The sequence below is a fragment of the Cetorhinus maximus genome, chromosome 15 (genome assembly GCF_964194155.1).
Source record: "Cetorhinus maximus chromosome 15, sCetMax3.hap1.1, whole genome shotgun sequence".
Classification (NCBI taxonomy): Eukaryota; Metazoa; Chordata; class Chondrichthyes; order Lamniformes; family Cetorhinidae; genus Cetorhinus; species Cetorhinus maximus.
The window spans coordinates 104,011,901-104,024,015 of record NC_135893.1 but is presented as its reverse complement, the minus strand read 5'-3'; the positions used below and the strand labels follow the sequence as shown (position 1 = coordinate 104,024,015).

At 41.9% G+C, this 12,115-nt stretch overlaps 1 protein-coding gene across 2 annotated transcripts in view; it reads left to right on the top strand.

Annotated features, from left to right (window-relative positions):
- Positions 1-12,115, top strand: part of myh11b (myosin, heavy chain 11b, smooth muscle) — a 165,951-nt gene that overhangs the window by 134,567 nt on the left and 19,269 nt on the right. For both annotated transcript variants that reach the window (XM_078559146.1, XM_078559145.1), the window contains 7 exons: positions 1,387-1,558; positions 6,890-7,102; positions 7,444-7,588; positions 8,284-8,490; positions 10,090-10,194; positions 10,575-10,727; positions 11,265-11,513. In XM_078559146.1, the coding sequence (XP_078415272.1) occupies positions 1,387-1,558; positions 6,890-7,102; positions 7,444-7,588; positions 8,284-8,490; positions 10,090-10,194; positions 10,575-10,727; positions 11,265-11,513 (1,244 nt within the window). The remainder of the gene's footprint in view (positions 1-1,386; positions 1,559-6,889; positions 7,103-7,443; positions 7,589-8,283; positions 8,491-10,089; positions 10,195-10,574; positions 10,728-11,264; positions 11,514-12,115) is intronic.

Below are 12,115 nucleotides of genomic sequence, written 5' to 3'. Positions count from 1 at the left end.
GAACTTATCCATTGCAGTAAAATGTTGCTTGCACAGGAGTAGGCCATTCTGCCCCTCGAGTTGGTAGCACCATTTAGATAGATCATGGAAGATCTGTAGCTCAATTCCATTTTCCCTCCTTAGCTCCAAATCCCTTGATATTTCTATTCAATAAAAATTAATCCATCACAATCTTGAAAATTTCAATTGACTTAGTGCAAGATGCATTGCAGGAATTCACCAAGGCTCCTTAGACAGCACCTTCCAAACCCACAATGGCTACCATCTAGAAGGACAAGGGCAGCATACACAAGGGAACACCAATACCTGGAAGTTCCCCTCCAAGCCACTCACCATCCTGACTTGGAACCATATCACCGTTCCTTCACTGTCGCTGGATCAAAAACTTAGAACTCCCTCCCTAACAGCACCGTGAGTATACATATACCATAGGGACTGCAGCAGTTCAAGAAGGCAGCTCACCATCACCTTCTCAAGGGCAATTAGGGATGGGCAATAAATGCTGGCCTAGCCAAAAACATCCACATCCCATAAAATGAATTTTAAAAAGTATCCAATGCCTTTTGGGAGAGAGAATTCCAGAGCTCCACTACCCTGTGTGTGAAATAGCTTCTCCTGATTTCATACCTGAAAGGTTTGGCTATAAGTTTAAGATTATGCCCCCATTATTCTGGAATGAAATAGCTTCTCTGTATGCACCCTATCCAATCCATTTTATTATTTTTCTATGATGGAATCTCACTACTTTGTGGAATTGATGCTTTTATAAAGCCTCAATTTTAAAATCGGTAGTAAAGTATACAAATGTTGTTATCCTTCCAAGCTTTCAGCCCCATAAAGTTGAACTGTTCAACTGAAGTTGCCAATTCAACAGGTGCAAGGTTTTAAACTGGGCCTCAATCAAAATGCAGGACCACCCCTTTCATCAGGAAAATGAGCGGTCTTGACACAGCTTGATCAGAGCGCACTGACCCCATTCACAAATGGGCTTTACTGATGCACTTAACAACCTGGCTACGTCCAGTGCTGCCAAGTAGTTAATTTAATGTGATTCTATTGAGGTTAGCTCATTATGGATTTACAAATCACAATTTGTTCACATTCTTAGGGAGCGAAAGATTTATGTTTTCCAGTTTATTACAATATTCATTCAGTCTCGTTGCCAGGTGGCTCACTGCAAAACTAAAATGAGCTCTTGCTTAATAACACACAACATTCGGAAGTTTTATAACCCTCTCCAACGGGTTGGTGTCCTTCTGGATTGAAAATCACTAGAATGTCTAATGCTTGCATTGCAACTTAATATTAAACCATGGCCCACGGCATGTTTTTGAACAAAAGCTGTTAGTCCTCATGAGATTATAATAAGATCCCTGTGTCTTGCAGTGCGGCTTAAGAAGGAAGAGAAGACGAGACAGGAGCTGGAGAAGTTGAAGAGGAAATTAGAAGGAGAGGGTGCGGACCTCCATGACCAGCTTGCAGAGCTCCAGCAGCAGATTGCTGAGCTTAAGATGCAGCTTGCCAAGAAAGAGGAAGAGTTACAGGCGGCTATGAGCAGGTAGCTAAAGGATACTCAATCCAACCATTGGTGCTGGTCTAATTCTTTCATAAGGACTTTAGCTCTTTTGCATAAAGCAATGTAGTCAAACAATAGCCCAGTCTCTTGCCATTACATTCATTATTGTGAAGCCAGCTGCTTTTATTGCACAGCTGAAAGTGTATTCTGACCAGGGAACAGTGTTCACCAATGACTTGACGACATAAAACATGTACCTTTTATTCTATTTATTGTGAGTCATTTTGACTCAAAATTTACTGTATCCTCGGTGGGCACTTGCAGTTCTGCATCCCCAGCTCTTACAGGAACATCAGACATGTCTGTCCTGGGTTGAGTATCCTCAACAGGAAACACAGACCCGGTCATGGTCACTGGTGGAATCAAATCTTGGTGATTTGTCTCTCTCTTCCTTAAATGGTCCACATGTTTATGAATGATCCAGCCTTCCACATCCACACAGAGGTCCAGTCACCACACTTATTTCACCCGATAATCACTTTAGTCCTTCCCCAAAGTTTTTCATGTATACCGGCTCTCCCACAGTAAATTTCCTCTCATGACTGTGCCAGTCGTGTCTAGTTTTCTGGCTTCCTTGACTCCTTTCCACCTTCACCTCTAAATTCAGCATTAATAAACTCAATCTCGTCCTCAGACGGCATTTCAACAATAACTCTGCAGGTGTGACACCTGTTGTTGTGTGAGGGGTGGTCCTGTAATGAAAAAGAAAGTGTGCTAGCTTGGTTGCCAAGGGATTGCCAGTTAGCTTTTTCATGTCTGCCTTGAATGTTTGAATTGTCCTTTTGGCCAGTCCGTTTGAGGGAGGGTGGGTACGGTGCAGTTTTCACGAGTGATACTGTTGAGGCTGATAAACCATTTAAAATCAGCACTCGTAAATGCCGTCCTGTTATCGGAAATGACTACTTTGGTAGTCCGTGAATGGCAAAACTCTGACATAGTCTCTCAATTGTAGCAGCCGATGTTGGTGACTTCACCTCATATACGTCCAACCATTTTGAATGGGCATCAACAATGAGCAGAAACATTGTTCCCAGGAAATGTCCAACATAGTCAATGTGTAACCTCACCCAGGGTCTACCTGGCCACTCCTATGGGTGTAGCGGAGCTGTCACTGGCAACTTTTACAGTTGCTGACATTGCACACAATGCTTTACTAAACTCTCTATTTTTCCATCCATCCCAGGCCACCACAGATAGCTGCATGTTATTGTCGTCATTTGGGAAATTCCTGGATGGGCACTGTGCAGTTCAATTCAAAATGGCTCCCTTCCCTTTGGAGGAACTATCATTCATTCTCCCCACAATAAGATGCCACCCTGGTTGCTTATTTCATGTCTTCTGCTGAAGTACAGCTTCATTTCATCCGATACCGGCTCCTGAGACCAACGATGTAGCACTTGTTCTCGTACTTGAGATAGGACTGGGTCCTATCTGATCTGTTGAGCACATTCTGGCGAGGAATCGAAGAAATTTAACAGTAAAACAAGTTCCTCTGGAACTGGGACGTGTTCATCATTTTCTTGTAAAGGCGAATGACTAAGGGCATCGGTGTTTGCAACTTCATTGCCAGGCCTATGTACGAAAGTTTATTCGTATGCTGCCAGAATTAAAGCCCATCGTTGTATCCTTGCTGAGGCTATGGGTGATATAGTTTTGTCCTCGCTGAACAATCCTAGCAATGGTTTGTGGTCTGAAATGATTGTAAAATGACAGCCATGTACGTACTGGTGAAATTTCTTGACACCAAAGATGATGGACAGGCCTTTTTTTCCTGTCTGTGAGTATCCCTTTTCTGCTGTGGTGAGCGTTCTTGATATGTAACCTGTTGGCCGTTCTGTGCCGCTGTTCATCCGATAAGAGAGCACTGCTCCCACTCCATAGGGAGATGAATCACATGTCAGCACCAATTCTTTCGTCTGTAGACAAATTGAGTAAGAAACACTGATAGTAGTTGATCATTCCTCGGAATGATTTGAGCTCTGAGACATTCTTTGACACAGGTGCCTCTCTTATGGCTCTCACTTTCTCCTCAACCGAGTGGAGGCCCTGTGAATCTACCCGGTGACCCAAATAGATTACCTCCCTCGCTTGGAACAGTCACTTTTCTTTTTTCTAGCGCAGACTTTAATCTCGGCCGTCTTTTTGACTTCACTGTTGACCAGACTTCTCTCAGATGTAAGCTCAACTTGTCTGAGCTCAGTAGCTGATTCTCCCAAAATTTCATTATCTGTCTGCTTCTTGGAAAATTCTGCGACTTTTGCTTCCAAAGACTCTTTGGCTTCATTTAGCTGATTCTTCAGCTCTTCCGTCTCTTTTTTGTATTTGTTTGCTGCCTCCTGGAAAGTTGAACATTGTTGTGTCTTCTCTGCCAACTCATTCTTCAGTTTGTTCAGAGAGGTGCTGAATTCTTTCTGTTTCTCTTTGAACTTTTCCAGAGGTACAAACTTTGACCGGAGGGAATCTTGCCGTGTGTGAAGGTCTTTCAGCAGGTTTTCTTTTTCCCTTCGAAGGTCGCTCACCTCGTCTCAAACTCTGTCATCAAGAAGAGTCTCTTTGAGTTTCTTCTGCTGTTCTTCCAGGTTTTGGCTTAAGGCAGCCTGCATTACTCCAGGTTGTTGAGTCCTTACACATTCCTTTTCTAAAACAGGAACACTTCCAGCTTCCTTTTGGAATCTCAGTGGCCAATCAACGCTGATTTCCCTTAGCCAATTTCTCCCTAGAAGGTTTGGTCTTCTGCCTCTCAATACTAACTTTGCCGATTGGCTTCCATAATGGACAATTAGTCTGATTATGCCTTTTACTTAAATGTCTTAACCCATATATGTTTTTAGCTTGTTGGCTGTTTCTTCTAAACTTAATTGATGTTCACCATTATTCAAATATCTGGAGGTATGTTCCCCAATTACTATAGTGGAAGCTCCTGTGTCCACTTCCATTCTAACAGGTTTGCCATTTGCTTTCACTGTGACAAATATTGGTTCTGACTTTCCAACTTTCAGATTTGTTGTTTCAGACTCTTCTACATTGTGGATTTCATTGGGCTTCTTCTTTTATTTACAAACCTGCTTGAATCTTTCCTTGCACTGCCTCATTATATGTTCATTTCTGCGACAATAGTAGCATTCGATTTTTTTAAACTGTCAATCGCTAAAAGACTGCTTGTTTCCACCTCTATTAAAATTATTCTCCGATTTTGCTGCTGTTATTTTTCTTTATTCTCCGGCTAGCAGGGGCTGTTTCCTGCTTCTCGACAGAGTCTCACCTTTTTGTGCCTCTTTCGGACTGAGGTTTCCTGCCCGATGTGGAGGACGGCACCATTTTGCGCGCCCTGTATTGCTTTGGAATCTCTTACTGCGCTTTCCATGTCCAGCGCTATTTCTTGAAATCTAGATTCACTTCTGACAATAATCTTTTCTGAATAGAGTCCTCTTTCACACCACACACTAAACAATCTCTGAGCATGTCTTTTAGAGTCAGACCAAACTCACAATGTTCCATTAGGTGCTTCAAATTTGCCACATAGCATGTAATTGTCTCACCCAGGGCTCTGTTTTGCGAATTAAACCTGAACCTCTGCATCGTGACTGAGGGCTTGGGTTGAAAAATGACCCTTCACAAGGTCCACCAATTCGTCAAAATTCTTCGAATCTGGGGTACTGGGTGCCATCAAACTTCGAATCAGACTGTAGGTTTTGCTCCCACAAGTACTCAAGAAGATCACTTGCCTCTTCACTTTCCCCGTAATCTTGTTTGCTTGAAAAAAGAATGTGAGGCGTTCTATGTATTGGGACCAATTGTCTGTGGCAGGTTCAAAAGGATCAATTCTCCCAAATTGTGGCATTTTGAGAGAGGATAACTTGTTCAATTCTAATGGAGCTTGCTACTTACAATCACTGGGCAAGGTACATTGCCGATATCTTCCTAACTTGATTTCTTCTGTTCAATCCTATCCCATCCTCATCGCCAGTTTGTTGTAGGGTGGCCAAGTTGTGCTATTAATGATAGAGTTGATCTTGAAACACTTCTTGGGTGGAAATGTTAAGTTTATTTACAATATACTCAGCAGCAATGATATGTATGCTTTCAGCTCTAACTCTATCTCTACACTGTCTGTTGAGGTAGCCTGCATACTCTCCTATTGGTTACTACAGATCATGTGATCTTGCCTACCAAGTATTATTCTTGAAGGTACATTACACACTAAATAAAGCCATAATTCTACACAAGGCAATGTCCAACTCAGAGTTAAATGTATTAATAGTTCAAATCGTCAATCATACTGCAGTAATAGTTTGCTGGTTTCAGAAAGCTCATTTCTATTGTGTGGTTGAAGGACCTTGTAATCTGTTTTGAGCAATATTGAGCTACACTGCAGGATGATTCTTAAAAGAATACAATATGGAAAAGGCTAGTAAAATTAGAAATGTCAGTATAGATTGAGGTCATTTGGCACACAGCCCTGATACCTGTGCCTGCACTGGTTCCACATTGGAACTACCTACACTAATCTCATTTCTCTGTCCCTTGTTTATCCAATTCCTTCTGAAAAGTCATGTCTAACTTGACGCTAGAACTACTTGGCATTGTGATAATGCGTTGCATGAAAAATTTATTCTAGTGTCCTAAGTTTATGACATGTGTTACTAATAAATGAAAATAATCTATTATTTATGTTCTCCATCTCTTTCATAACCTCGAAGATTACATCTTCTCTAAGCCTTCTTTGCTCAAGAGAATACAGTTTCGGTTTTCCTTCATCATAAGTAAACCCTCTCATCCCTGCCATAGTGAATCTACATTGCAACTTTCCCACGCCCCTAGTACCCAAAACATCCCATAATAATTCATCAGTGGCCAAATGCCTTGAACTGATTCATGTCACCCTCCTTGTTCATGTGTGTAAAATTTAGAATCCTATTTGCCTTTCTCCACCATAAATCTCAATTGGAGAACACTGCTGGCTAAATCATTATCAATCTGCAATAATTAATTTACTCATACCACCCACTCTCTATCATTCAACCATGGCCCATTTTATCCTCACTACCATGGGACTTAACCTTGCCAACAAGTAATTTAAGTGGCACTTTATCAAATGGGTTTTTTGAAGTCCAAATTTAGCATAGCCCACAGCATTTTCTTTGTTGATAGACTACAGTTGATTATTTAAATTATGGAGTGAATATTGACCTCACTGTCAAGGGTGTGGGACTTTACTCTGTTATTCAGGATCAATACAAGTGTTAGTTCTGCTCTTTGCTGTATAGAGAACTTCCATAGAGGACTTCTGTTAATTGAATTGTATTCATGCAGGCTTGATGAAGAAATTGCACTAAAAAATAATGCTCTAAAGAAAATTCGCGAGTTGGAAGCCTTTATATCAGATCTTCAAGAAGATTTAGACTCGGAGAAGTCAGCTCGGAACAAGGCTGAGAAACAGAAGAGAGATCTAGGTGAAGAGCTGGAAGCCCTGAAGTCCGAGCTGGAGGATACTTTGGACAGCACAGCGACACAGCAAGAGTTGAGGTACTGCAAGGTTTTAATAAGTGCAGTGGAACCAATAAATATGTTTAAACTCTTATCAAACTAATAGAATAATGAGTTGAGTTCAGTTCGCGGGAGAGCATTCCACACAATAGCCTTTAGCCCTTTAAACCTGTAAATAATATTTACAAGCTTAGATGCAAAGATTTTGTAAATTTTATGGGAGAAAACGCCTGTAATAAAATATGCTGTTGTATCATTTAAGGCAATACATATAGCAGGTTTGTTTACAACGCAAAATGGATACAATCTTATGAGAAATGCCAATGTAACTTGGTTGGGAAAAATCAGACTGTAGATTACTTCTTATTTTTTACGGGCAGAGCCAAGAGAGAACATGAGGTTTCAGAGATGAAACGTGTTCTGGAGGAAGAGTCAAGATCACACGAGGCTCAAATTCATGAAATGCGACAGAAACATGGTCAAGCGATTGAAGAAGTAACAGAACAACTGGAACAAGCAAAACGGGTACTTGAGAAATGAATGGCAATAAACCAGACCCACACAGCACAGTATATGGGGAGACAGTGGCATAGTGGCAATGTCACTGAACTAGTGACCCAGACTAATGCTCTGGAGCCAAGGGTTCAAATCCCACATCAGTTGATGGAATTTAAACTCAAATCAATTGATAAAGTTAACTTTTTTAAATCTTGAATTTAAAGTTGGTCTCAGTAATGGAGACGATGTAACTTATCCTTGATTGTCATAAAAACCCATCTGGTTCACTAATGTCCTTTAAAGGAGGAAATCTGCCATCCTTACCCAGTCTGGTCTACATATGACTCCAGACCCACAGCAATGTGGTTGACTCTTAACTGCTGTCAAGGGTAATCAGGGATGGGCAACAAATGATGGCCTTGCTAACAATGCCCTCATCCCATGAGCGAGTAAAAAAATATATAACTTTGGAAAAGGTTTTCTAACAGTTAGCATCTTAAAAGTTTGCTTGACAGAAACAAGCTCTTGGCACAGCCTGAGCCCCAAAAGAAACTACACATGATTAAATTGTCACTGATATTTCGAGTATTAGTACAAGGTAATTAATTAATAATATCTATTAACCACCACCAAAAGAGAAACTGAGACAAGAACTGTCTTACAATGCTTTTTGAAGAAACTGTTTAAACTTCCTTCAACCGAATGTTCTCTACGTTCTGCAGGCCAGGGCCAACCTCGAGAAAAACAAACAGGCTCTTGAAAAGGACAACAATGACCTCTCGAATGAGGTCCGGTCACTGTCTACAGCTAAAGCAGAGATAGAGCACAAGAAGAAAAAACTGGAGAACCAAGTCCAGGAGTTCCAGGTTAAGGTGGCTGATGGAGAACGTGCTCGGGCTGAACTCAATGACAAAGTGCACAAGTTGCAGGTCAGTGCGAACTTTCTTGCAGGAATTGGAAGTTCATGTGCACTTATTAAACTATTCGCTATCGTAGATGGACTTTTTTAACATCCTTTACTCCACGGTTTTCGGCCCCTATCAAATCGCCTGACCTAGTATTCTGTTGGTGAAGTCAAAAATGTTAACTGTTGCCTGGGAGAATTCTTCTATCTCACAGAGCGTACGTAGAACAATGAAAGACGTGTTTTTTTTCATCAATAGTCTGCTCCATATGGGACCAAGCACAGAGACAAGGGGTTGCATTTTACTTACCCCTGCGGGGACGTATTTCCGGTGGGGGAGCACGTAAAATAGAGCAGATGCCCCCCCCAAACCACCCCCCCATCTTCCCGCCCACCCCCAAGGTCACCTCCATAATACAGGGGGGGGAGGGGGGGTGTTGTTGGGTGCAGAAATCGGCAGCCCGCCCGCCATATTTAAATAATCAAGGGTCAATTAGGCTCGTTAATAAGCCAATTGACCCCGAAATTCCACTGCCCATTGCCATGAAATGATTGGCTCGGGCAGTCAGGTGGCAGTGGGAGGTCGATTTTTTTTAGAACATTTTCCAAAGGGCAGGAAGGAAGGGGGCAGAACTTTCTTCTGGAGCTGGCTCTTGTGATTCAGGGGCACGCACCACACCCCCCCACCTCCCCGCCAAGATAGAAACCTCCCCCTTCGTCCTACCCACCTGCTGCCTTAAACCCACCAACCCCACTCCCCCAAGCAAGACTCAGGACTTACCTAAAATAAAATTTCAGCAGGTCTGACAACATCTGCGGAGAGAAACAAGTTCCTCTCTCTCCACACAGAGGCTGTCAGACCTGCGGAGATTTTCCGGCATTTCCTGTTTTTATTTCAGGTTTCCAGCATCCGCGGTATTTTGCTTTTACCCTGGACTAACCTTGTCTCCGGGATCCCGTCGGGCCGCCTGCTCCTTCCTGGCTGCAGTACCGGCAGTGGCCACTAATGGACTGCTGGTGCTGCTGCTGCGACGGGTGGAGCTGCCGACCAATCGGATTGGCAGGCAGCCCCCCCGAGGGCGGGGTTTCCTCCCCAGCGAAGGGCAGAAGTCCCACGCTGCCCCCATTTAGCTCGCACTGACCTGCGGGGAGGGGTGGGATGGCACAGAGCAAGTTGGCTGCCCGCCGACTTTACTTCCAGGGGAGTGAGTTGTTCGCCCCCCCACCATAACATCCTGGCCAAGGTTCACTCAATCCTCAGTTGTTATAACTTGGTTGACTGCAGCTAGGGGTGGCAGTCAGAGGTTTGCAATTGGCTTTGGCGCCCCTAAGCCAGGAAAGGGAAACAACCCGGCACCTTCCTGCTCTTGGTCTCCATCCATTGTCATGAGCACAGGAGTAGCTTTGGCCTTTATGCCCTTCCCACTCTGAATGCTTTGTCAACGCCACCTGTCCAGTTTCACACATGCCGAATGGACGCCTGAGTGAGGCATCTGCAGGCCACCAGTTCCAATACAACCATGTGATAACTCCTTCATGAAAAAGAGGGGCAAAAATTGGAACAAGAGTAGAAAATAAATGATGCGGCTAATTCCATACTTTGACTGTTTTTTTCCCCCAATAGAATGAGCTTGACAATGTTACCACCATACTTAACGAAGCTGAGGGCAAGTCAATTAAACTTGCAAAGGATGTGTCGAGTCTTGGTTCACAGCTTCAGGACACACAGGTGAGTGTGGTTCTTGACAATATACAACTCATAACAAGATTACAAAAAAATATATAGATTATAGTGTAGAGAAATGTAGATCAGTTATATATTTTCATCACCCCTTTTAAAATTGTAACACAAAGACAAATTACTGAGAAAGCGATTATAAAAACTTTTCTTCTTTCAGTCTACCTAATTTAATCATTAAAAAAATTCAAACCTCCTTGATTATAATATTTTAAGTTTATAAACTCAAAAGAAAATTCTTGGAGCTCCGAAAGTTTTTGTACATTTACTTCAATACGTTCAGTAATGTGAAAAAAAATAGAGTTTACTTTATTGACCGGTTAGTTTATATTTATGATTTCATATATATAATTGGTTCTGTTTTTCTACAGGAACTACTCCAGGAAGAGACTCGTCAGAAACTGAACTTGTCCACCCGTCTGCGTCAGTTAGAGGATGATAGGAACAACCTCCAAGAGCAGCTGGATGAGGAGGGAGAAGCTAAGAGGAACCTGGAACGTCAGATAGCCACTTTGACAATGCAGGTGAACAGAACTAATTCAACTCCATTTGGACCTGCCTAGCTCACCTTTTAACCCAGAGAATTCTATACATTGACTGAAGTTTAAATCACACGATCGCAAAACATTTCCTAGTTCCTTTATAGGTTTCTAATCTCAAATAATTATTTATCTGCCACCATCGGACACATTAATTTGCTTTGATCAAAATTATATAAATTTTATTGGCACAATAATGCAATGACACTTGCAAATGGCAGATATTGATGTTTGAGATTAATTTGAACATACACGCAGAACTCTCCAGATTCTCAAACTGCACAGATGTTAACATTCCCTCCACACACAACACCCGCTAAAGGTTAACTGTCCAGCTACTGTTTGTGCGATCTTACTGTGCATAAGTTGGCTACCACACTTGTTTACGCAGTAACAGAGTGGGCTGCACTTCAGAAACAATGCATTGGTCCTGAAGCTCTTCAGAACTCACCAAGTACCAAGTAAAAGTGCTTCATAAATGCAAACCTGTACTTTATCACTAAAGCATTGATTTCTTCATAGCTGACCGATGCCAAGAAGAAGTTACATGATGATGCTTCTGCACTGGAGGGTCTTGAAGAAGGAAAGAAGAAACTTCAGAGGGAACTTGAAGCAATTACCCAGAACTTTGAGGAAAAGGCAGCAGCTTATGACAAGTTGGAGAAGACAAAGAACAGGCTGCAACAGGAGCTCGATGACCTCCTAGTGGACCTAGATAATCAGCGACAACTTGTTTCCAATTTAGAGAAGAAACAAAAGAAATTTGATCAGGTAAAATATTTCTGCAGAACAAACCATTTGTATTTGACCTTTCAAGATATGGAGGGTTTTTTTTTTCAAAAGAGGTTTTACAAATTCATAAACATTTCCAATATGACAGCCTTATTGAATAAAACAGCAATAAAATTCAATAAAAATAAAATTCAATTCAAGAAAAATATAATTCAGTTCAATAAAAATAAAATTCAATTCAAGAAAAATAAAATTCAGTTCAATAAAAATAAGATTCAATTCAAGAAAATATTGAATTAAAATATCGACATGAGGAGAAACCTCCACACAGCAAGTGATTAGGATCTGGAATGCACAGCCTGAGAGTGTGGCGGAGGTTAGGGTCAGTGGAGGCATTCAAAAAGGGAATTGGATTATTATCTGAAAAGGAAGAATGTGCAAGGCTATGGAGAGAAGGCAGGGGAAAGGCACTAAGTGAGTTGCTCCTTCAAAGGGCCAGCACAGACACGATGGGCAAAATGGCCTTCATCTGTGCTGGAACCATTCTGTGAATCTGTGATAGACGCAGTGAGGCTGGGTCAAAATTTAGGCAAAGCACATTTTTCTGTTATCCTAATAATTGCAGAATACCTATAATTCAC